Below are 23829 nucleotides of genomic sequence, written 5' to 3'. Positions count from 1 at the left end.
GAACAAAATACACATAACAACGTATCAATAATCTAATAACGATTAAGATAATCTATGTGTGCATATATAGGTATGTTTATTAAAAATGTATGTATAGCAATACACATAAGGCCAGGAATAAACCCTGGCTGTAACACTAAAGCTACCGAGATTTTCCACTCCCAGTGACGTAACACCAGCGTGCCTGCCATGGTTTACCTTAAACACGGTTTATCACCCTCATCATCAGCGCTCCTGGCATCTGGAACATAGCGTCTTAAGTGCCACAGATCTTACGATTGCTGACAACAGGACTCTTCACTTCGGTCATCCAGCCCCCTCCGTTTTAGACACATTTCAGGAGTTATGTCACTAGCACAAGCACTCTGCCATTAAGAATGTCAGCTCTAAAGCTCTTTTTAGGTTACTATTGTGAAAGTGAGCGTAGGCACATGATGCAGGTCGCAGTCGACATCGGTTTACTTAGCCGATACACTTGGTGAGGACACGGATCTCACGTGAGAAGGCAACATTTGCTCAAAGAAGTGAATTATAAGCAACTCACTGCCTTTAATGGAATCACATTTTCATGAGGCAAGTCTTTTGGGTGTTCCCAGCATGCAATGGTGTGTACCTACTGAAAGGGGTTCAAGTCAGGACAACTGATGAACGGACGACAAGAAGGTCATGGGCACTCAAGGCCCACCGATGTGTGCGGAAAGCAAAGGTTTGCCCATCTGCTCTGATCCCACAGAAGAGCCACTGTAGCACAAATTTCTGAAAAGCTTAACGGTGGCCGCGAGAGAAAAGTGTCAGAGCACACAAGTGCATCACAGCTTGCTGAAGACAGGTCAGAGTGCCCATGCGGACCCACTGGCCACTGCTGAAGGCACCTACATTGGGTGCGGAATGGAAGAAGGTGGCCTGGTCTGATGAATCACATTTTCTTTTGCATCGTGAGGACAGCCCGGTGAGTGTGCATCGTTTACCTCAGAAAGAAATGGCAGCAGGATGCACTTAGGGAAGAATGGCAAGCCGGCGGAGGCAGTGGGATGCTCTGGACAATGTTCTGCTGGTAAATCTCAAGTCCTGGCATTCATGTTGACGTTACTTTGACATGTACCACCTACTTGCAGACCACGTACACCCCATTCATGGCAACAGTATTCTTTCAACAGGATAATGCGTCATGCCACACTGTGACAGTTGCTCAGGAATGGTCTGATGAACATGACAAATGGTTCAAGGTGTCGACTTGGCCTTGAATTTCCACCGATCAACAAGTCAAACAGGTCTGGCCCATGGAGGGCCCACCTTGCAACTTACAGGACTTAAAGGATCTGCTGTGAGGGTCACCTTCAGAAGTCAAGTGGAGTCCATGCCTCGATGGGTCACAGCTGTTGGTCCCCCCCTCACGCCACCCAATTAGTCAGGTGCATTTAAAGTTGTGGCTGAATGGTGTAAGTACTAAAATAACAAACCCGTTTTTAACAAACACACACACTCAAATTCTTTAACCTTTGACGTTCTGTGCATTTAACTTTGCTTTCATCACCAAGGGCCCAAACATTTGAGATTACAGAGATTATAAAGCAGCAGCCCACTAAACAAGAACACCAGAAGTACTCGGCACAATCTGCCTTCAAGTGACCCCAAGGTGCTATGAGGTGGACAGTTCTGGCTAATTACAGCAGACCACCGAAGAGGGAGGCTGGGCAAGCACTGTAATTGCCAAGCACGGAGGGCGGAGATGAATCTGAAGATTTGCCTCTTTTTGAATTTTTCCCCCCATTTAAAGCTAGACGCAGGCACGTCCCATGTGCTCCCACCCTTCTCGTGCCTTTTTGCCTACTTCAGTAAAGGGTGCCACCTCCTCCTGTGCTTTGCTTAACAGTTGCGCTCAAGACACATAAAACGCTCTCCCGCGCTTGCCAAGCCAGGGAACCCACATGAGGACGTGTCAGGAAAGTACCAAAGATTAGCATCCTCTGCAGTGACATAACCACCCGAGTCCTTTGCAGATTCCAGCCTCCCAGTGAACCCACCATAAACGTTCTTATCGGCAGCAGGGCTCCAGAACGGTGGGAGCGGCCGCCACAGCCAATTGCCACAGTCCTGTTGGCCCCGACTCTTTGGGTGCTGGAATGTGCTCAGCTGCCACAATGCGAGGACAGCACTGATGCAAATGATTTTATCATCACTGCCAAAATATAATCTACTGGGTAAAATCACCAGCACCGACACTGCCATGACAAGCAGTCCCACACCCTGCACTGAGCAGATTTTAAAGTGAACTGACTGAATCATAAAGAGAAGGAGATGGCAATGGGGACAAAATCCACTAGGGGGCTCTGCTGCCTGTGTGACAATGTAGCTCAGTGGCACATTAGAGAGCAGCTGAACACAAATGGAACCCCAAGGAGGAGTAATAATAGCAGGAGTGGAATCACGTACACAGATTACAATTAAACTGTTAAGCCCCCCAGCACGCTACACGACTGTCCCAATTTTTAGTCACAGCCTTCATTTAAGTTATCATACCAAATCAGGGACAATTGCAGTGGCGCCACCGAGCGTTAGCGCTGTAGTGTGACATCCCCAATGACACATCTTTTCCATTTTTGTGGACATTTTGTCCTTTGGCAGTTTAACAGCTCCATTTTTGAGTCGGTACAGGTCTGTAGCCTTGCCTTTCAAGTTTGGGACTAGGCTACCAAGGCCCAATCCTCTTGGCCCAGACCTGAAATAAGAGGAGGTCTGGCCTTTTGTGGCCCATGTTCTGTGCTTAAGAGGTGGAAGGATTTCACCACAAGGGTGACAGCAGTTTTGAGAGAGAGAAAGAAATCGGGAGATGACACGGACAGATCGAGGGGTTTAACTTGGAAGACCACATTTAAATATACAAGTGGGCTCTGCCACCTGCTTGCTTCACTCGCCCACCCCCGGGTTTGGTTTACCGGATATGCAATTTAAAGAGATTGTTATTTTCATGGGAATTGTTACATATGCATTATTTTCACTTTTACTTTAAAACTTTTGTAAGAACAATACTTAGAATGAACTTTTCTTTAAGATCATATTGAATTTTTGATTCCGTGTTTGGACTTACATCGTGTCAACACAACGTATGACTGCCTGTGAGTGAATGTCGTTTCTTTCTCTCTAATAAATAAAACGACTTTTTCAAATGTTTGTCCATGCTCTTTCTTTTTCGCTTTGTCGTTGACATGTCATCTACATCGTATAAACTTATTGTCCTGATAAAGGATGCGTGTCTGACAAAAGCATTCACACGACTGAGGTTAGAGGACCATGGTCTTGTTTGAAAATATACTCAGCAAAAAAAGAAACGTCCCTTTTTCAGGACTGTGTATTTCAACAATAATGTTTTAAAAACCCAACTAACTTTACAGATCTTCATTGTAAAGGGTTTAAACAATGTTTTCCATGCATGTTCAATTAACCATAATCAATTAATTAACATGCACCTGTGGAATGGTCGTTAAGACCTTAACAGCTTACAGAAAGTAGTCATTTAAGGTCACAGTTGTAAAAACGCAGGACACTAAAGAGACTTGTCTACCGACTGTGAAAGATGCCCAGGGTCCCTGCTCATCTGCGTGAACGTGCATTAGGCCTGCTGCAGGGAGGCATGAGGACTGCTGAATAAATTGCCATGTCCGCACTGTGAGACGCCTAAGACAGCGCTACAGGGAGACAGGAGGGACAGCTGATCATCCTCGCAGTGGAAGACCACGTGTAACAACAGCTGCACAGGATCGGTACATCCGAATATCACACCTGTGTGACAGGTACAGGATGGCCACAACAACTGCCCGAGTCACACCAGGAACACACAATCCCTCCATCAGTGCTCAGACTGTCCGCAATAGGCTGAGAGAGGCTGGACTGAGGGCTTGTAGGCCTGTTGTAAGGCAGGTCCTTACCAGACATCACCAGCAACAACGCTGCCTATGGGCACAAACCCACCTTCGCTGGACCAGACAGGAGTGGCAAAAAGTGCTCTTCACTGATGAGTCCCGGTTTTATCTCACCAGGGGTGATGGACGGATTCGTGGTTATCGTCGAAGGAATTGAGCACGTCTGGGACCTGTTGGATTGCAGGGTGAGGGCTAGGGCCATTCCCCCCAGAAATGTCCAGGAACTTGCAGGTGCCTTGGTGGAAGAGTGGGGTAACATCTCACAGCAAGAACTGACAAATCTGGTCCAGTCCACGAGGAGGAGATGCACTGCAGTACTTCAAGCAGCTGGTGGCCACACCACATACTGACTGGTACTTTTGATTTGAGCCTCCCTTCATTCAGGGACACATTGTGAAACATTTTTAAGTTTATGTCTTATGGTGTTGACTCTTTTAGTGTTCATACAAATATTTACACATTAAGTTTACTGAAAGTAAAAACAGTTGAAAGTCAGAGGACGTTTCTTTTTTTGCCGAGTATAGTTGCAAGGAGGGCATGACTTCAAAAAATCTCATGTTAAAAGTCTCCGTCCCATGGGACTTCATACCGAGCCATCGTTTTTGGAATCATTTAATTCTCGCTGGCAACACGAATTAGACGATCTACAAGTCTCCGACTTAAAGTTTAAATCCTGAACAATATATTCAATCTCTTTTCGCTGTTCCATTATTTCACCGAAGTAATAATTTCCATTTGTTTGCGCTAATGTGATCTTTAGTATCCTTTTTGTGAGACTTTCAAATTTTTGTGCTTCCAGTATCTCTAACCTGCTCTGCATGTGTACCGCGCTTCCGTTTTCGGAATCTTTTAATTCTCGCGGATATGCCTCTTCATTGGGAAGAAACACTACTTTTATTTTCTCCCCTGATGGCAACACGAATTAGACGATCTACAAGTCTCCGACTTATAAGTTTAAATCCTGAACAATATATTCAATCTCTTTTCGCTGCTCCGTTATTTCACCGAGTAATAATTTCCGTTTGTTTGCGCTAATGCGATCTTTCCTATCTTTTTTTTGAGACTTTTGAATTTTCGTACTTCCATTATGTCTAACCTGCTCTGCATGTGTACCGCGTCAACATTATGTCATCTACTCTTTGTCCTTTATTTCTGGCCCTAGTCGTGGTTAAATCTCTTTCCCATGGGACATAAGTGTCTGTTCGAGAAAATCACGTCTTGTCTCCTTATAATTTTTTTTTTTTAAATACAGAAACAAAGAACAGGTGGCATAGCCAAAATTGTAATCAAAGAACAGAGTGGCACGTTGTAAACCAAAAGGTATATGAAATCAAAAAAATGAGACACAGAAGTTGTAGAGGGCAGAAAAAAAAATTGCTGTAACGAGTAAACTCAGAAACAAATAAAAGACGATAAGCACGAATCAGAGTGTTGGATGATCAGTAACTGTAAAGGTGCCTACCTTCATGCAATCACAGTAATGACGTCACGCGTCACCTACTCCTGGGTCGTTAAGCCTAGCAAACCAATAAAAAAGCTATCCCAGAATGTTGTTGTGTCCATAAGAAAACGAGGGAACAAAAAAAAAAAAAAAAGTACTTCAAACACTAGTGCAGCTGGTTTGGCTGCATTTCCCTACTTAATCAAGGGTGTTGTCATTTCCCACTTTCTCTAAAATGTTGTGTACAGATGGGTCAGAGTTTGAGTCTCTCTGTGCATGTGCAAGTTTTATAAATCTAACCCCAGAAAACAACTCATTTTTTGTACTCTGTATTTACACATTTTCCCAATGATAGATAGATAGATAGATATATATATATATATAGATATCTCTATCTATCTATCTATATATATATCTATATATATATATATATCTATATATATCTATATATATATATATATATATATATATATATATATAGAGAGAGAGAGAGAGAGAGAGAGAGATAAAATTTGGTATAGTAGGCAGGATTAGATAGATAGATAGAGATAGATAGATAGATATGAAAGGCACTATACAGCAGATGGATATAAAGAATTTGGTATAGTAGGCAGGATTAGGTAGATAGATGATAGATAGACAGTTCCTGTGAAAGAAAGCTTACTCAATGCAAAATAAAAACCGTGACTTTTTTTAGTTTAAAATTTAAAAATGGAATAAGAATCATAAAATCTAACATTATCACATTAAAGTTCGATAAATTCTAAAAAGAATGATACCAAACATATATATGTAAGTTAGAAGATAGTACAGAAGATAATAGCTATGTAAATACATGCTGTAAGCCGCCCTAGAAAACTATGGATTCTGGCTCTTCAATTAATCAGTCACATCGGTTGTGTATTAGCAGCTTGTCGTCAGTTGTGTTTTGCAGATGTGCTCGTCTCTGTAGTCTATCAGCAGCTGAGCGAGTTTCTCTCTCCTCGGAGGTTTCCTCTCGCCGATGTGCTCGCCTCTTTTGTGTATTAGCAGTGGCGGTTTCACGTTGGCGACAGAGTCGCTTTCTTTGAACTTTCTGCCGTAGCCCTGCAGGTCCAGGCTGGACTGACGCAAACACTTTTATTTATAACATATACATTTTTTTTTTTTTTAAAAATCTAACCTGCAAGAAGAATTCCATCCAGGACAAGAGATCAGCCAGTTTACGGTCCACTCCTACTTGGACACTTCTAGCTCTAGAGGCTAAGTATCCACAAGCTTTTAAAAATCAGCAGGCTGGTTATCACAGGGCTCAAAACATTTCCACGTGCAGGGAAACTTTTTTTTTTTTTATAAGATTTTTGCGACTGTCCACCGAGTAAAATTCTTGCTCATGCAGGAAAGCCTTTAACATTTTTGTGATTGTCCACCGAGTACAATTGTTGCGCTTTTCCCTCAAAGTTTCTGCCCGAGACAGTAAAAGCAGCCCACAAGCTCCACCACTTGCTAGTACACCTTAGTAAATTTCTGGTCATCTGCTTTGGCTGCTTCCTCGTGCAATTTCAGCACATTACTGGGCCCACTTGGTATCCCTGGACCTTTCCCTGATAGTACCATCAAAGTAAAAATACTGAAGAACTGCTAAATAACAGACATTTTGTTAACAACTCTACCTATTCCTTTATGTTGTACTTTTGCTACAAATGCATGCTGTAGTAGTGACTCGGAGTGAGACAGTAAGATCTATTTCAATAGGAGCAGGAGATAAGACGAGGTCAAAAACAAGGCCAAGTTCCAATACCAGAAAGTCTAAGTGATCCTTCGTCAACTCCAGTTCACTAAACAAAAATCACCAAGTTCCTAATAAATAAATAAAAAAAACAACAAAAAGTTGTTAAGCAGGAAAATTTCTCACTTATCTGTAGTATCGGGAATGCATGTGGCGACCTTTATGCAGTCGCTCAAGTGATGTCGCATGGTATTCTGGGTATTGCCGTCATAGCAATTGCTGACATGAATGCTCTGAAATTGATAGGAAGGCAAAAATGGTGCCACGGCTTAGGGTGAAATACTTTCAACTTTCTCAAAGCATATTTAATGAGAAATTTCAAATTCAACTTCCTTGGGTGACGCATCAGGGCACATATGAAAAATGAACGTAAAAGGTTGATCATAACAGGAGTCATCACACAGGTTATAAATTTGTTCCGTACTAAGCCCTACTTTCTCTGCGCCACCACCACCACCCGACCAAAGCACCTTGCAGTCCCTACATTAACAGATTGAAGGCCAGACGTCCACATGACCACCAAATTCATCAAATTCTTCCATGAAATGCCTGAAAACCCTGAGGACTGATTAATATCATTTATGTTAGGTAGAATGCCTAGAAGGGGCTGGGAGGGGTCTCATGGCCCTGGAACCCCTGCAGATTTTGTTTTTTTTTTTCCTCCCTGGCCATTGGACCTTATTTTTATTCTATGTTAATTAGTATTGCCTAATTTTATTCTTATATTTTGTCTTTTTTCTCTCTCTTTCCTCATCCTGCAAAGCACCGTGAGCTACATCACTTGTATGAAAATGTGCTACAGAAATAAATATTGTTGTTGTTAGTTTCACCAACACCAGCGCAACATGAAAAGTCCATTGCTCAGGTTGTTAGGTAGGGCAATAAAGTGACTCAATTAAAATGGACAGCCCAGCACTCCCCACTCCTTACGCCAGCAATTGACACTGCGCTACTTTTATAAAGCGTCTTTCACAATGCAGACTGTTCCAGATGCGACGTCCGGCACTCCAAACACACCCAGAAACTCTTAGGGTGGGCATTTGAGGCTATCATCTTGTGATTACACGCCCTACCATTTGTCCGATTAAACTGTAACTCTAGGATTTAAGGCCTGAACACCTCGCTTCAGTCACCTTTGAGTGATCACTTAAAGAAGCCGATCGTCAAAACCAGAGCCAGCCAGTCAGCACAGTCCTTTGTTTAAAAAACAAGTAAGTTGACCAAGAAGAGTGTGGACATGTGATCAGGATGCGACTGGATGTAACAGGCAGAAAGTAATGAGAAACGGGCCAGTAATCACGCTTGGAAATTGAGGAACAAGGCCTGCTTCCCAGCAATCCTTAGACACACAGGCTGCACGACTGGCATGCCCAGCTGCTCACAGAGCCTACAGAGTGTTGCGCCCATTCTCTGCATCTGCCATTTGGTCCATTTACCAGGCCACTAGGGCAGCAATAAGGGTAAGGAGATGAAAGGAGAAGCAAAGCCAGGAAAGTACACGTCCAAAAGGAGCCAAGCCAGTAAGACAAAACTAAAATTAATAATTTTAGAAAAATCACTCGCAAATCATTTTAGGAACTACAGCCACAAACATTTTGCTTCATCCCATTTTGTTTAACAAGAATCTAGCTCCTGCTTGTGAGGATGGGGGTTCTGCTCCAGGCTCCCGTCTCCATTTTGGGAGCTCTTGAACCCGACACAGTCAGTAATGTCACCGGATGAGCTGATCAGTGAGGACATCACGAAACAAGGATGTGGTGCAAAAATGTGCAAAGTGTTTGCATTAAAATCAGCAAAAGTGCTCAAATGAAGAGTGCAGTGCAGTCAAATGTTCATTAAATTGTAGCGGGGTCACGTAACCGTTGCTGTTTATTGCGTTTGCACCCAGCCGCCTCTCGTCACATAAACTAGCATGCGTTTGTTTAAATGTCGTCCCCGTAATAAGAAACAGGGGAGGCAGCGACCCCCTGGAAACGTCACAACCGGAGGTTTTTCCATTTACATCCGGCTCATTATTATTTAAACGGGAAGGAGGGAAAGAAGAAGAGAGAGAAGGAGATTCACCAAACTGCAACTGATCGTCATTATTCTGCCTTCATTCACATTGTAACATTCTTCCAGTTTGCTTCTCACTCGGCCGGATTTACTACAACGCATTTATTGCCAGAAACCCCGGGGATGGACAATATTTTCCACCATCGCCGAGGAATCGCGGCAAGATTGTTCTGGTATTCATTCGGGGGAATTAAACACCAACATTTCGAACAGCTGTCAGTAATTTGGACAGTAATTTACCTGGACTCATTTTCACGTTCTTTATCATTTCAGTAATCATTTGTTGTCATTATTTGTATTGAGTGTTTGTTATTCGTGTGCAGGGGACCAGGGAGGATTTATTATTGTATATATGGTGCCTTTCTCCTTTGGTGGTATATTGGCGAGATTATGCCGGAGATTTATATTATTGTATTTGTCATTTTGTTACATCTAATACATTACTGCACTTGATTTACATTCTGATATTGTTTGCTTGTGTTTAACCATCGATTGGGGGAAAATATTAATTTGTCGGAGGTACGGCTTAGTAGGTTCTCCTCAGTAATTTATCCAGGCCACGGGACCTGGCAGTGTGGCTGCCGGCCGGGTAAGGGTTCGGCCGTTACAAAATTAATAACCCATTATAAAAGGTAAAAAAAAGAAATATCCAAATGGTTAAAACAAGGCTAAAACATGAGAATTTAAACCTACAGCAGTCATTGGGGCTACACCAGCCGGACACAACTCCTTCCCAGCCTCTTCAGCTCTCCTAATGTTTTTACTTTAACAAGGTTTTTGGACTTACCCTCAGGTCATTTCTTTAGCTTTTTTTCGGGTGCAAGCCTTGCATGTAACATGCCACTTTTACCAACCTGTGGTGCTTTTAAAGGTGACGCAGAAGCTAAACGTAGTCACGGATGCCTGGGAAAGTCAAAACACAGCTATAGGAGGAGTCCAAGTTGGATTAGTAGTGTATGTGTACCGTAATGTTTCCGTTTGTAGCTTAGTAACCTCGAGGTTAGGTATCAATTGTTTTGTTGTCTAGTGTTTTAATATGTACCAGTAACTTGCAGTGAATCCACTTGACTTGACCATTCCTAGTTTTCAGACTCTTTCTCTGCACGTTTACCATTCGTTTGCTCAGAGGTTGATGCGCTTGCTGCTTCCTGAGCAGCTCTTCTTTTCTCCACCCTAGCTGCCCGCTTCTTCTTGTCTTTCCTCGGCATCTTTTCGCGTTAAAACGGATTAAGTCAGTGTTTGTGTTGCAATTACTTAGTATGTTTTCTTTAATTTTTCACTTACGCTGGCACTTAAGTCTTCAATCTGCCTCAAGAATAATTTAAGATATGAAGAGGTTGGGGAAGTGATGGCGAAGGTGATAGGGAATGAGAATGATGCCTGGCCCTGCTGGCCGCTGCCGAGAGTTTATTCTACAATAAAATAAAATAAAAACAAAAAGAGGAATAACCTTGGAGGTCAATCATCACCCCGAAAGGGGATAGTAGACGTCACGTGGTGTGTGTGTGCCAAATCTCAGCTCAATAGTTCAAACAGTTAGCGAGCTACAGATGATTTAAAAACCCGGACAGACAAACGAACAGCATCGGCAGCGTATTATATATAAAGATATTTTGATTTATACTTGAAGTGTGGGAGTTCCCCAGCAGGCCTGAAATGGCATCTCCCTATGTCTGGGCAAGCCGACCCTGGTAATGGAAAAGGCTTTATAAGTATAGTTGTGGCCGCAAGAGTGGGAACGATCGCTCCGAGAGAATTAAGAAGGGTTAGGTAGTGCGAGGCATGCCAGACTTAAGAGTTGCCAGGTGGCTGAGCTGCTGGTTGATGTAAAGGAGTGGGTTAGGCTCCTGAGGACCAAAAATGGCTCCTGAGATTTTTAAATTTATTTTAAGGCTGCTAATGCCCTTACATGGACTGGAATTGACTGTATATTATATTATATTAATATATATATATATATATATATATATATATATATATATATAGTGAAATACTTTTAACGTGAAAACGCTTAAGACGAAATAATACAACGGTCCCGACAAACTACTATGTATTTTCATGCATTTTTTTCTCTTAACACGAAACGAAAATCGCTTAACACAAAAAGATTTCCCTTCTGGGAATGAACAAAATACGGAAAACACCAGCCGCGCAGGCGAGATTTAAGAGGGGTGTGAAATGAAAGAGAGGTGGTTTCACATGTTTCGTAGAAAGGAGGCTAACTTGGCCTTGAAATACCCTCGGAATAGCCTGTGACACGAGCCAATTTTGTTTATCTAAGCAACTTTCACCCTCCACCCCTACAAACGCCACACAAAAACATCTCATCTCTCATCAGTTGGCTTTAGAATTCGGTGACGAGTACATCGCAGCGTGAGTAAAAATCAGCGAGTTTGGTTCGGGTTTTTTTTTTTCTATTTTAGAAGAATTTTTTTACAAGCACAATGGCAAAGAGCTCAGGGGGAAAGCAAACTGCTATTTCGCTTAAAATGAAGATGAAGCTTCTTAAGGCTGTTGATCAAAAACAGAAGACAAAAACGGACATCTGTAAAGATTTTGATATTGCTAACTCTACATTATCAACAATAATTAAAAAAAAAGAGAGCAAATTACGGAAATGTCTGAACAGAGTAAGTTTGAGCCAGAGCGAAAACGGATGAGAACGGCCAAGCATGAGGATTTAGAGACGGCTTTACTTGTTTGGTTCAAACAAGCAAGATCTCAGAATGCTCCCATATCAGGACTTTTGTTGAATATACTGTATGTTTTTTTTTTTTGTAATATCCTTTAACACAAAATTCTTTTAACATGAAAAAATATTTCAGTCCCCTCAGTTTCGTGTTAAACAATTTTCATTGTATATATATATATATATCCATCCATTATCCAACCCGCTATATCCTAACTACAGGGTCACATGAGTCTGCTGGATCCAATCCCAGCCAACACAGGGTGCAAGGCAGGAAATAATCCCCGGGCAGGGCGTCAGCCCACCACAGGGAAAACACCGACACGTTACGGACAATTTAGGATCTCCAATCCACCTCACCCGCATGTCTTTGGACTGTCGGAGGAAACCCACACAGACACGGGGAGAACAAGCACACTCCACGCAGGGAGGACCCAGGAAGTGAACCCAGGTCTCCAAACTGCGAGGCAGCAGCGCTACCCACTGCGCCACCGTGTTATATATATATAGATATATATATATATATATTTTTTTTAATTTTATTTTTCATGTAAAAGCCTCTGTGTTTTCTATTTTTAGTCTTTCCTTTTTTTCTTCATAATTAAATTTTGTCTTGTCACAGGATTATTTATATGTTTTTTTGTGTATCCTTTTACATTCAGCAACCGTTTTTTTTTTTCCTACTCTGTCGTGGAATAATAAAATTACCTGTTTTTTTATTTATTTATTTATTTTTTTTAACATCTACCTCTCTTATTACCCCCTCAGTCCTGGTCGGCCCCAAACTACTAGCAGGCCATCTGCTTTAGATGACAGCTTGTGGCAGTTAAAGCTATAGCTGCATGAGGGGGTCACAGCAGATACTGAAGGCAAAGAATTCACACACAGGGTGTCCCAAAAGTCACTATACACTTCCTTTTTTCTATTTCATTCCAGGTATCATTCGGAGAGACTTAAGCCAACAGCATATGACACCTTAGGCTTTGCAGTTTTTGTACGTGTATCATTCCCTTAACCATGGCGCCACTCCCCACTTTGCCAGGTGTTGTGTTTTAAAATTGTGCATACAAGTTGATTTGTAACTCAGACAAAGCAAAAGTAATATTAGTGTTTTATTATTGATAATAACAGCAATGGTTTAAGAACCCCTTGCCCACTTTTTGGGTAATTTTACGACAGGGTTGGGGTGAAGTGCCTCAAACAAGTTTGGCTAATGTTTCTCTGCTGAAGTCTCTCAGTCAACCCCCTCAGGACAGCCAGGCTGCCTAACTGCCAAGCTTTACCTTAACATATGGTTTGGGGGTTGGATGGGTGGCAGGTGTGAAGGTGTTCTGTCCCCCGTTTGGAATTGGCTCGTATCAAATGCCTTTAAGTACCACAATGCCCTATTGGCTGTAGGGGTTGGACAGAACATCTATAAATTTGCTTGCTTTACCTCACTCTCTCTCTCTTACCAAACTGATGAAAGATCATCACACACCATGAGCTGAAAAGGACAACACAATGAAGAGCACAGCTCGGCAGCCGTAATGAGAAAGGAAATGCGGCCTGCTCTGAAGAAAGCAGACTACAAATGATGACTTAACTAGACACATTTTAAGTAACTAACAAGTCTGTGTGCCGCCTGAAACTACACATCAGCATTTATCAGGTTGTATAGTTGTCAATATTCAAATGTACGTTGCATATTGTTATTTACTAATATTACCAATAACACATTGTTTAAATTGTAACTTAACTCCTGCTTGTCTTTTACTAAACCTAATTGCCTGAAGTTGTAAATGCAGAAGGGAAGGTGGGGATAAGTTATATAGTGTAATACCTTATAAAAACAGTGGTAAGTCTATGAGATTTGAGGCATTCTGACAAAGGCTACAAAAGGGGAAAGGAGAGGAATACACAGCTCTACCAAGACAAAACACCAGCTTAGTCAGAGATTTCCTAAATGTCAAGTTTCCCGACCGATGGATCGGTCGTAGGGGTCTGCACTCCCCTGACATTACACCTTGTGACTTTTTTTTTTTTTTTTTTGTGGGGCTATATCAAAAGCAAGGTGTATGCCAGTAAGCCCCATAACCCGTCACAGCTTGATGAAAGAATCTGCACGGCCTGCAGCGAGGTCGGGGGAAGAGATGCTGCAAAATGTCGGAGAGGCTTGCATCCGAAGGTGGCTGAAAGTTTGTCGAAAATGGAGGTATACAACTAGTCTTCAAGGCGTCAGAACCGCAATGACTCCTTTGTTGATGCTAGAAATATTCATAAACTCACGTTTCTTGTGTAATTTTTAGGAATTTATTAAAAGTGTATAGTGACTTTTGGGACACCCTGTAAAAATGTGTCACACTGAATCATTTCTCTTAACAAAAAAATGAGCAAATATCATTTGTTTAATTGGATTCACTTAATCTAGTTTTAGGACTTCTATTTATGCAGAAATAGAAAAACATAATGGATTCACAATCTTTCCAGCACCATTGTTACAGTGAGTGAGACAGGAGTGCTCCACTGGAGAAATGCTGCCCTCTGGTGTTAAGACTTGAACATTGCACTGATATCCCCATTAGGATTTCTTTTACTCCGCCCCTGGGATAGGTGATGTTATGGGGCGTTTTCATTGGGTTCATTTAATAATACATTTTACAAGTTTCCCAGTGAACTTTCCGGTGACTTAACTGCCACTGACCGTTGGCTCTCACTTCATGGCATGCAGTCGCTCATCTTTAGTTAAGAGCAGCGGGAGGAGCAGCACTTAATTAACAAGCGTCAGCTGGGGGTTGGCACAGTTAAAAGCAGGCAGGGTTAGGCCTAGAGAGAAGAAATGAACAAAAGGAAAAACACAAAAAGATGAACAAAGGAGAAGAATGCTCTGAAGTTGTGGACCTTGTGAGAAAGAGCAGCACCAAACTAACTGATTACTTGATGAGGGAGCAGCACCAATGGATGGTGGTGATTTCCGGAATGTCTCCACATTCCAATCTGACGGATAACTTCAGGTGAGCAGAGGAGAACGGTGGGGAGTCACTGGACAGGAGGAGGAACTCAAGAAGGGGCAAATTCAGGGTGTTACAGCAATGGAGCTGTTGGGGAGCCAAATAAAGGGAAATAGCTGAGGTCTTCATTGAGGGAGTCAGAGTGACAAAGGATGCCCTGGGGGAGTCAGAGGCTTGCGAGGTCTTTCCAGAAGAGTTCAGTGGGTATCGATGGAAGTGGCAGGACACGAAGCGGAGTTCAGGCGTTTCTGGAGGGGACCCGTCTTCCGGTGTCCTAGCCGTGGGGAATTGAAACATTGAAAACAGATTTATTATTGCACTGCTAGTGACCCTTTGCGAATGTGGATAGACACAACCTTTAAGACTAGTGGGCTCCGCCACGTGCTCGCTTTGCTCGCCCACCCCCGGGTATACTTTCTAAAGAAAGTGTTATGTTCATTTTCATTCATTCATTTTTTTTTTTTATTTCCTGATATTTGCCAGTAATAAAGCTGTAGTGAATGAGTTATCCCACAGGGGGGCGTGCTACGTGCCAGCCACTTTGCGTCTCTACCTCTCGCATTGTGAAAAGGGGGGCTGAACGCACACTAAGGAGTTGCGGTCGCTCCTCCAAAACCCCCTCTTAAACGATGATACAATGGGAAACAAATACATTTTTTTGACCTCCTCTTTGCTGGATCAGCCGACTTGCTGCCGCGCTGCGTGATCTGCATGTCGCGTTGCGCGTCGATCATTTAAAAGCCTGTACAGCAGCTGTCCTTTTGTCTCGCGGGGACATTAAAGTGTCTCTGAGAAAATCACGTCTCGACCCAAAATGCTTTTTTATTATAATGCAGAGACTTATTTATTGAATGATAATTTTACTTACTCGTGGCAACAATTATATTCTCAGTGTGAATAAACCTCTGCACACTTTTGCACAGAAAGACTGGTCTGCCTGCTCACTTGCCCTGGCCTATCTCAGTCATGAACTACTGGATACCCTAATAGGGGTTGGTGTCCTCGCCAGCGGGCACCAGTACATTACCACCCTACCCAACACTACAGTTTAATTTGCCAGTCCACACCAACAAAGCAGCCAAACAGTCCAGAATGCACACTCACATCAGCAATATCAAGCCTGAAGGAGAAGCGAATCCTTCAGCTATGTAGGTCTTCTCATACAGCAGGTGGTCATTTTGCCATGTCTGGCACCTATGGGCATTTTTAACACACTGTTAAAGAGCTGTGAATCTGTGTGCTATAAACCGTCCAACCATTTTACCACCTGTCCATCTTCTTTCTGCTTTCCGTCAATGTAAGATCTCCTATCACGCCACCCACCTCACTCACCCTTGGTCTTCCCCTTTGACCCCTGGAAGGTAGCCATCTTTCTAACTTTCGTTGTTCGTTTGACGTGACCCAACATTTGGGACTTTGTAAAGCTGACAATATCTTACGCTTACATCAACCTACTCACTTATGCCTTGCATGCAGAGTAAGGAAATACAACCAGTAGTGTAGCAGTGCTGATAGCAATATTTATATTGTAGGCTGAGAACACGGGTAAAAAATTTAAAAAGTTATATATTTCACATTTGGCAAAATAAAATACGAGTATATAAACTGGGTTATGAACTCCTTCACAACTCAAGGGCTGCCCGCATGCTATGTCTTCCTTCACAGGACTACAGGATGAATCAGTTCAGCGGGCACACACTTAAAAGAGGGGCTACAGAAAGACTGGCGGCTTAGAACTGCGTGCTCACCCCAACGCCACGACAATGGGTAGGGACTGACCTGCTGGAGGCTGCTGGTCTTGTCCAGTGCCAGTTCGGCCTTTTGAGCCTCAATCTCCATCTCCCGGTGCTCCACATACCGTGCCAGGCAGTGCGAATGGAAGTAGTGGTAGCAGGCCGTTTTGGTGAACGCCTCGTCCTCCTGCAATGAAGGAGGGGGGAAAAAAAACTATGAAGTGGCATCCCAGTTCTGCACTAGAGTGGGCACAGGGGCTAGGACAGGGGCCTACCTGGAAGCCAAACAGACAGATGATGCACTGGCCGTAAGGCACGTTGCTCTCCGTCAAGATCTCCTTCCCTTTCTGTGTGAAAAAGCACAAAGACAGACAGACAGACACACGGCCATGGTAGATAGACATGAACGGTGCTGCACATCAGACAGATTGATATATGGATAGATCATGGTGGACAAGACAGAATAACATTTCTACTAGGGTTACCATTTTTACTTCAAAAAGAGTCACAAATTCTCTAGACAGTGCAGTGCTTCAGAATGGGGGCACTTCTGGAGTAAAGCGGAGCTCCCCTCTGACGTTAATACTCTCGGTGCCATGAAATGAGGAATCTCTTAACATCATTAAATCCAAGTTGGAAACTAACGGCTGCCCAGGGCTCCTTTTAATTCTTAATCTCTTAAGGTCTCTTCCCTTTTCTTGAATCTTTCTTCTCCTACCTCTGCCCAGCCTGATTCCACTCAAGGGTGCAGCATCACCTGGCCTGCTGTCACTCTACCCTCCCTTACCCAGCCCACTGTCAATCAAGCTTCCAGCTCCGTTAAACTTGCAGATATGCAACTGCTGCCCCGCCCAATCTGCTGCCACTCAAGTATCTACCCTCCACTCAAATTACTGCCAGTTATAAAAATGGCCACACCCAGTCTACTGCCACTCAAACATCTAAGCCTATGGCACTCTGCTGCTACTCAAGTAGCCCCGCCCCACCTGGAGCCACTCAAGCACACAGTGCACCCATAGCCTGGTATACAAGCCTGCTACCACTCACGCTTCTAGCCCTGCTAAACCCAGTATCACCCAAATATGAAGCCTCTGCACAATCTCCTGCCACTCATATCTAGCTGTGTGCCACTAGGGTGCCATGCCCGCCTACCGCTACTCAAACACCCAATCCTGCCTACTCCACTGCTACTTACTCTGAGTGACTTACTGTCACTCTAACCACCCAGCCTACTGCTATTGAGACATCTAGCGCTGTGCCAGCCTGCTGCCACTTACCCCACAGCTACTCAATCATACAACCCCACCAGCCTGGTGCCATGCAAACAGTTAGCACCACCCAGCCCACTGTCACTCTCACCCCGCCCAATCTGCTGCCACTCAAAAACCTAGGCCTGTAGTACTCTGCTGCTAGTCATATAGCTCCGCCCAATCTGCTGCCACTCAAGTATCTACCCTCCACTCAAACTACTGCCATTGATAAAACTGGCCCCACCCAGTCTACTGCCACTCAAACATCTCAGCTTGTGGCACTCTTCTACTATTCAGATAGCTCCACCCAATCTGCTGCCACTCAAGCACACAGTTACCCCAAAGCCCGGTATACAAGCCTGCTACCACTCACACTTCTAGCCCTGTTAAACCCACTATCACCCAAACATGAAGCCTCTGCACAATCTCCTGCCACTCATATCTAGCTGTGCCATGCCAGCATACAGACTCACCCTGCCTACCGCTATTCAAACACCCAATCCTGCCTACTCCACTGCTACTTACTCTGAGTGACTTACTGTCACTCTAACCACCCAGCCTACTGCTATTGAGACATCTAGCCCTGTGCCAGCCTGCTGCCAAACTTAGTAGCCCACAGCTACTCAATCATACAACCCCACCAGCCTGGTGCCATGCAAACATTTAGCACCGCCCAACCCAATCTGCTGTTATTCAAACATAATAATAATGCATTTGATTTTTATAGCGCCTTCCCCATGCTCAACATCTGGCCCCACCCAGTTGGCGAGGTGCTCTCGGTCAGCCGCCTTTTTCATTCCACCTGTGAAGAATCGTATGCCACAAACCTTTCCTGTACATAAAGTAATACTATACATGTTTTAAAAATGTATTTTCAGAGCCTCCTGACTTTTGCATCCTCCAGTTCTCAGGGTGCGCTAAGACCCCCTGCCTTTCATTTCACACCCTGCCACTCACCTCAATGAGCTCGTACAACATGGGACCCCCAACTGAAGACTTGGCGAGGTCGGCCAGCGTGCACTGAATACTGCAAGACGGGAACAGGAGAAGGCAGAGTCACCAAACATGAGCAGGAGCTCAAGGACATGGGGGTGGGAGAGGGGGGGTCCAGAACAGCAGGGGTGGTGGGTGGGAGGTGTTGGACTGGACTGGCCAGGCCTGATGAGCACTCACCATTGAATCTTCTCATCGGAGAGCCCCCGGGGATTCTGGATGGAGATCTTGGGTGGAGAATTTGGATACTGCGGAGCCACAGAGAGTGAGGAAACACAGGACAACACTTCAGTATGATGGTGGGACGGGGTTGGGGAGTTGGGGACAGGGAAGGCACAGTGACAGGCGGCAGCAGGGAACGGAGTACCTGTGCGGGCAGAGACAGCTGCAGGGTCAGGCGCACAAACTGAGCTTCAGGGTCCTGGGCGGTCGAAGGAAACAGCGTGATGTGGACCTCCCACGGGTGTGAGCTGAGAATGAGAGAAGAGGAGTCACCAGAGCCAACATGGCAGGGGCACAATGGCCGTCTACCTGTGGACTGTCCGAGGGGCTCGAGCCGGACGCTCACCTGCGGGGCTCCTGCGTTACGTGCAGCTCGTCCAGATAAATGGACTGCAGGACCTCGACCTCGGAGAAAGTCCTGTGTGGACAGAAGAGAGACAAAGTCGTGAGAGAAGAACACGACCGAGAGACAGACACGGAGAGAAGAGGAGCAGACTGGGGGGCGAATAAACTGCGAGAACTGAAAGGAAAACCACAGCCGAAGAGCGAATGAAAGTCCGGACGGGCAGACAGAAGGCTTCCGCGGATAAAAAACACACACGGCGGGATGTCACGGCACTCGCGTGCCGCTTTACTTTCAATCCGGCAAAGTTTGCGACTCACCCGCCTTCCGCCATCCTCCAGTCGTTTCGGTGCGTCCCACTCACAGGTCCGAGTGAGTGAAGCGCGTGGTGCGGCACTAAAGTTCCGGGCAGCTCATCAGTTCCACCTCCGGCAATGAAAAGAAGCGTCACTTAGAAAATGGACACCGCCAGGGCGGAGAAATCCATCTGTCCATCTGTTTTCTAACCCGCCTGACTTGGCGGATTTAGGTTTGGGCGATATGGGCAGATGCCCTGAGCACCATCTTGCTTTTTTATTGGGTTTTGGCATGGGACGCCCGAACAAAAAATAAAATAAACTTAAGGGCCCGCGATCTGTAAAGTGCACGGTTTGTTAGCTGGGGGAGCGGAGGGGCGCGGCGCTCCGGACATCGAGGGTTTGCTCCAACCCGTCGTCCAGCATGCTTTAGACTTCGAGGTTCGCCGCCTAGACACCCATAGTGATGTAAATGGACTTGGACCGGCCCTACGTGCTTAGTACGAACTCAAAGAGTCGTCGGGAGGCATGTATGCCTACATATTAAGTTCATCCAATACAAAATCTGCAGTCCAATGAAAGAATTTAGAATGGAATTCGTAACTCGGCAGCCCAAAAGCGCTTACTGGAGTCAGTTGTGTCAAATCTAGCAGTCTGATATTATGAGATTCGGCCATTTTAAAAGAAGACAGGCAGGGGGCGCCACTTGTCTTCTGAAACAGCCTTTGACTCCTTCCCTGTGTCATTCCCACTCTAAAGACCAAATCACAGTAAACATTTCATGCCACGTGGTTGGTTTTGTTTTGCTGTACTTCTGTATTTCCTGTATGTACGAACTCACACAAGCCAATAGAAAATGAGGTATCCTTACCTCGAGAAAAACAGTACCAGGACTATGCGATCGAAAGAGCATTTCCAGATTCCATTTGTTGGGCATATGGAAGGCATGTTTTCTTATATTAAAACTCTTGCCGCTTCATTATCTCATTCCGACTTTTCTAAAGGATGTCAAGGTTTCTTCTCTGATTCCGTGTTTTCTGATTTCCACAGCTCTCTACGTAAAGATGTGGCTTCAGTCCACGATGTGCGTCCCCTCAAGCTCCGCTGGTGTCCTCGAGTACGTGCTGCACCCTTAAGACTCATCGAAAGACTTCCGCTGATCGACTTTTATCGATGCCTTTGTGGATTTTGAAGACATGCACGAGGTCCCCACGCAGTCTCCTGTGCTCTGACTGGGCAGGTTTGAGTCTCGGAGTCTGTCACAGTACGATATTTCCATTAAAGAATAAGTTTGGTATTTTTCAATTTCTCCATAATGTATGCATTTGCCACACAAAATTGTGTGCTAAAGGTGAGAGTTTTCTATAAATTCTGAAAGCTATATTGGCTGCTTTGGTGCTTTATAATGGAGGCTATGGGGCACAAAGCTTAAAAACTAACCAAATTTGTCAATTTTTCAAGCCATGGCGGCTGTTGAGTATTGATCTGCGTCTTGCGATTGCACACATATTGTAAAGTACTTTATACCTGTCAATTTTGAACAAAAAATAACCAATATCATGAGATTCAGCCATTTTAAAAGAAAACCAGCTGTAGACGCCACCTCAGCGCTTGTCTTCTTCTGCAACAACCTTTTGCTCCCCGTGATGGAGTCTAAAGACCAAATCATAGTAAATTGCTGTGCCTTGTGGCTGGTTTTGTTTTGATCAACTTCTCTATTTATGTGCAAACTCTCACAAGCGAATAGAAAACGTGTCCTTACCCTTGAGACAAATATTATGAGGTGTAGACGATCAAATGAGCGCTTCCAGCTCCCTTTTGGTGTCACAAACATGCGTCAGAGACACAGAAGACGCAGGTCAATACTCAGTGGACGTATTTGGTAAGTTTCTCAGCTATTCCCCCATTTTGAAGCGCCAGCGCAGGAAAGATATTTTAAATTTGTAGAAAACGCTTAACCTTAGAACACAGTCTGGCGTGGCAAATGCACATGTACCATGTTTGTGAAGAAATGACTTCAATAAAGGGCAAGTTTGGCATTTTTCAAGTTGAACCTGTTTATTTTTTCTCAGATATGGCACTTACTGAAGTGAATACGTTCCGAGAAGCTACTTTCTTTTGAGAAACTTTGTTTTCCGAGGTAAAATTACAACGGACGCAATGTTCTTGCACTATGAAACTAACAGACGTTGTCATGTGAGTACGCGTGCCTGCATGGGGGAACAGCGGAGGGGCTCAGGTTGAGGGTAATAACCCGCCAATGCAGGGGGTGGCGCTGTGGTCAGATGCCTTCTCTCTTCCTCCCTCTAACCGCCACTCCAGTGCTGACGTCATGTCCGTTGTTTGCCCTCCTGGACCCTCCCCTTCCTGTCCAAGACCTGCATAATCAAGTTGGCCACCAGCCTACTTCAGGCCTGTCTTGAATGACTGTCTGAAAAGACGTCTCCACAATCTGTTGCATGCTGCCAGTTAATATACGGGGTACACCCAGGGTGGCGCTCCCCGACTCGTTAACTTTGTCCTCTGTCCTCTTTTCAATGTACACATTTAGAGAGGAGGTTGGGAACATTCGCTGATACACCACACGATGAACCACCTGGATTGGGACTCGAGCGCAGCGGGTGACACCTTAGTACCACACTGTGCAGTGTGAGGGTGGAGTGCCAATCCTGCCACCAACGCACAGGTTTTCCCTGCAAGTTTTCAGACTGGCCCTCAACGCTGGATACAGATTAACATCATACCGAGGAGGTTAAGGGCCCAATGGAGTAGAGTCACTCCTGGCGGTTATGGGATTCAAACTGGCAACCTTCCAATTGCCGGCGCAGACCCCTAGACTCACAGCCACCACTCCGCCCACACACAATAAGCAAAATCTCAAATGTATTCTGAATGGAGAAAATAACATTCATTCAAAAAAATGAGTGTTGATTGTTTGGATTTTTGTTTTCTTGAATTCAATAACTGCGTATATTGATTCATTTTGAGTAAGTTTGCTGGAAATTCCATTGCCTTGCGGGTTTCCCAGTTCATTTAACTCTCTAAATTCTGGCACATTTTTTCAGTCAGTCATTGTTCAACCCGCTATATCCTAACACAGGGTCACGGAGGTCTGATGGAGCCAATCCCAGCCAGCACAGGGTGCAAGACAGGAAACAAATCCCAGGGCAGGGTGCACACACCAACACACCAATAACACACTAGGGACAATTTAGGATCGCCATTCCACCTAACCTGTGGGAGGAAACCCACATAGACACGGGGAGAACATGGAAACTCCACGCAGGGAGGACCGGGAAGTGAACCCAGGTCTCCTTACTGCAAGGCAGCAGCGCTACCCACTGCGCCACCGTGCCTCCTGGCACATTTTTTGCGTTTTTCAAACCATCCTTGAGAGGCCTTAAAGTGATTACAAAGGATTAAATAAATTTAATGCTTTTTGTTGAATTCTTGCCTGAGACAGCGGCATATGTCGTGTCAACATCATTCCAGATAGTTAGCATCCATCCATTTTCCAACCCACTGAATCCGAACACAGGGTCTCGGGAGCCAATCCCAGCCAACACAGGGCACAAGGCAGGAACCAATGCCGGGCAGGGTGCCAACCCACCGCAGGACACACACAAACACACCAAGCACACACTAGGGCCAATTTAGGACCGCCAATGCACCTAACCAGCATGTCTTTGGACTGTGGGAGGAAACCCACGCAGGCACGGTGAGAACGTGCAAACTCCACACAGGGAGGACCCGGGAAGCGAACCAGGTTTCCTAACTGCGAGGCAGCAGCGCTACCACTGCGCCACCGTGCCACCCGATAGTTAGCATTTCCTCCATTTTTTTCAATTACAGTGCTGTGTGTGTGAGCTCATTTCGATGCAGTGGCATCAGTGCAATTTGGCACAGACTTATTAATCTTATCTGAGTGTTGATAAAAGGAAAATCTTCTGATGTGAGACCTCAGAGAGCTCAAAGCAGACATTTTGGTGGTGATGGAGTGAGGTGGAGGTAAAGTCCGGCTGGGTCCTTGTGGCTGTATGTCCTGAGATCTCAGCAAGTCGGGTCCAGCCACTTGGTCAGAGCAGAGGTGTCATCAGATCTCAGGTGTCTTACATGTTCACCTGCATCT

At 44.7% G+C, this 23829-nt stretch overlaps 1 protein-coding gene across 1 annotated transcript in view; it reads right to left on the bottom strand.

Moving 5' to 3' along the window:
- Positions 1–19832, bottom strand: part of rnf25 (ring finger protein 25) — a 46179-nt gene extending 26347 nt beyond the window's left edge. The window contains exons 1-7 of the mRNA XM_039764992.1: positions 19725–19832; positions 19408–19479; positions 19207–19309; positions 19020–19087; positions 18804–18873; positions 16872–16943; positions 16643–16783 (exon numbers count right to left, since the gene is read on the bottom strand). Coding sequence (XP_039620926.1) covers positions 16643–16783; positions 16872–16943; positions 18804–18873; positions 19020–19087; positions 19207–19309; positions 19408–19479; positions 19725–19738 — 540 coding nt within the window. The 5' untranslated portion in view covers positions 19739–19832. The remainder of the gene's footprint in view (positions 1–16642; positions 16784–16871; positions 16944–18803; positions 18874–19019; positions 19088–19206; positions 19310–19407; positions 19480–19724) is intronic.
- Positions 19833–23829: the final 3997 nt, after the last annotated feature.

This window comes from Polypterus senegalus, chromosome 10 (genome assembly GCF_016835505.1).
Source record: "Polypterus senegalus isolate Bchr_013 chromosome 10, ASM1683550v1, whole genome shotgun sequence".
NCBI lineage: Eukaryota > Metazoa > Chordata > Cladistia > Polypteriformes > Polypteridae > Polypterus > Polypterus senegalus.
This window is presented reverse-complemented; position numbering and strand designations above follow the sequence as displayed.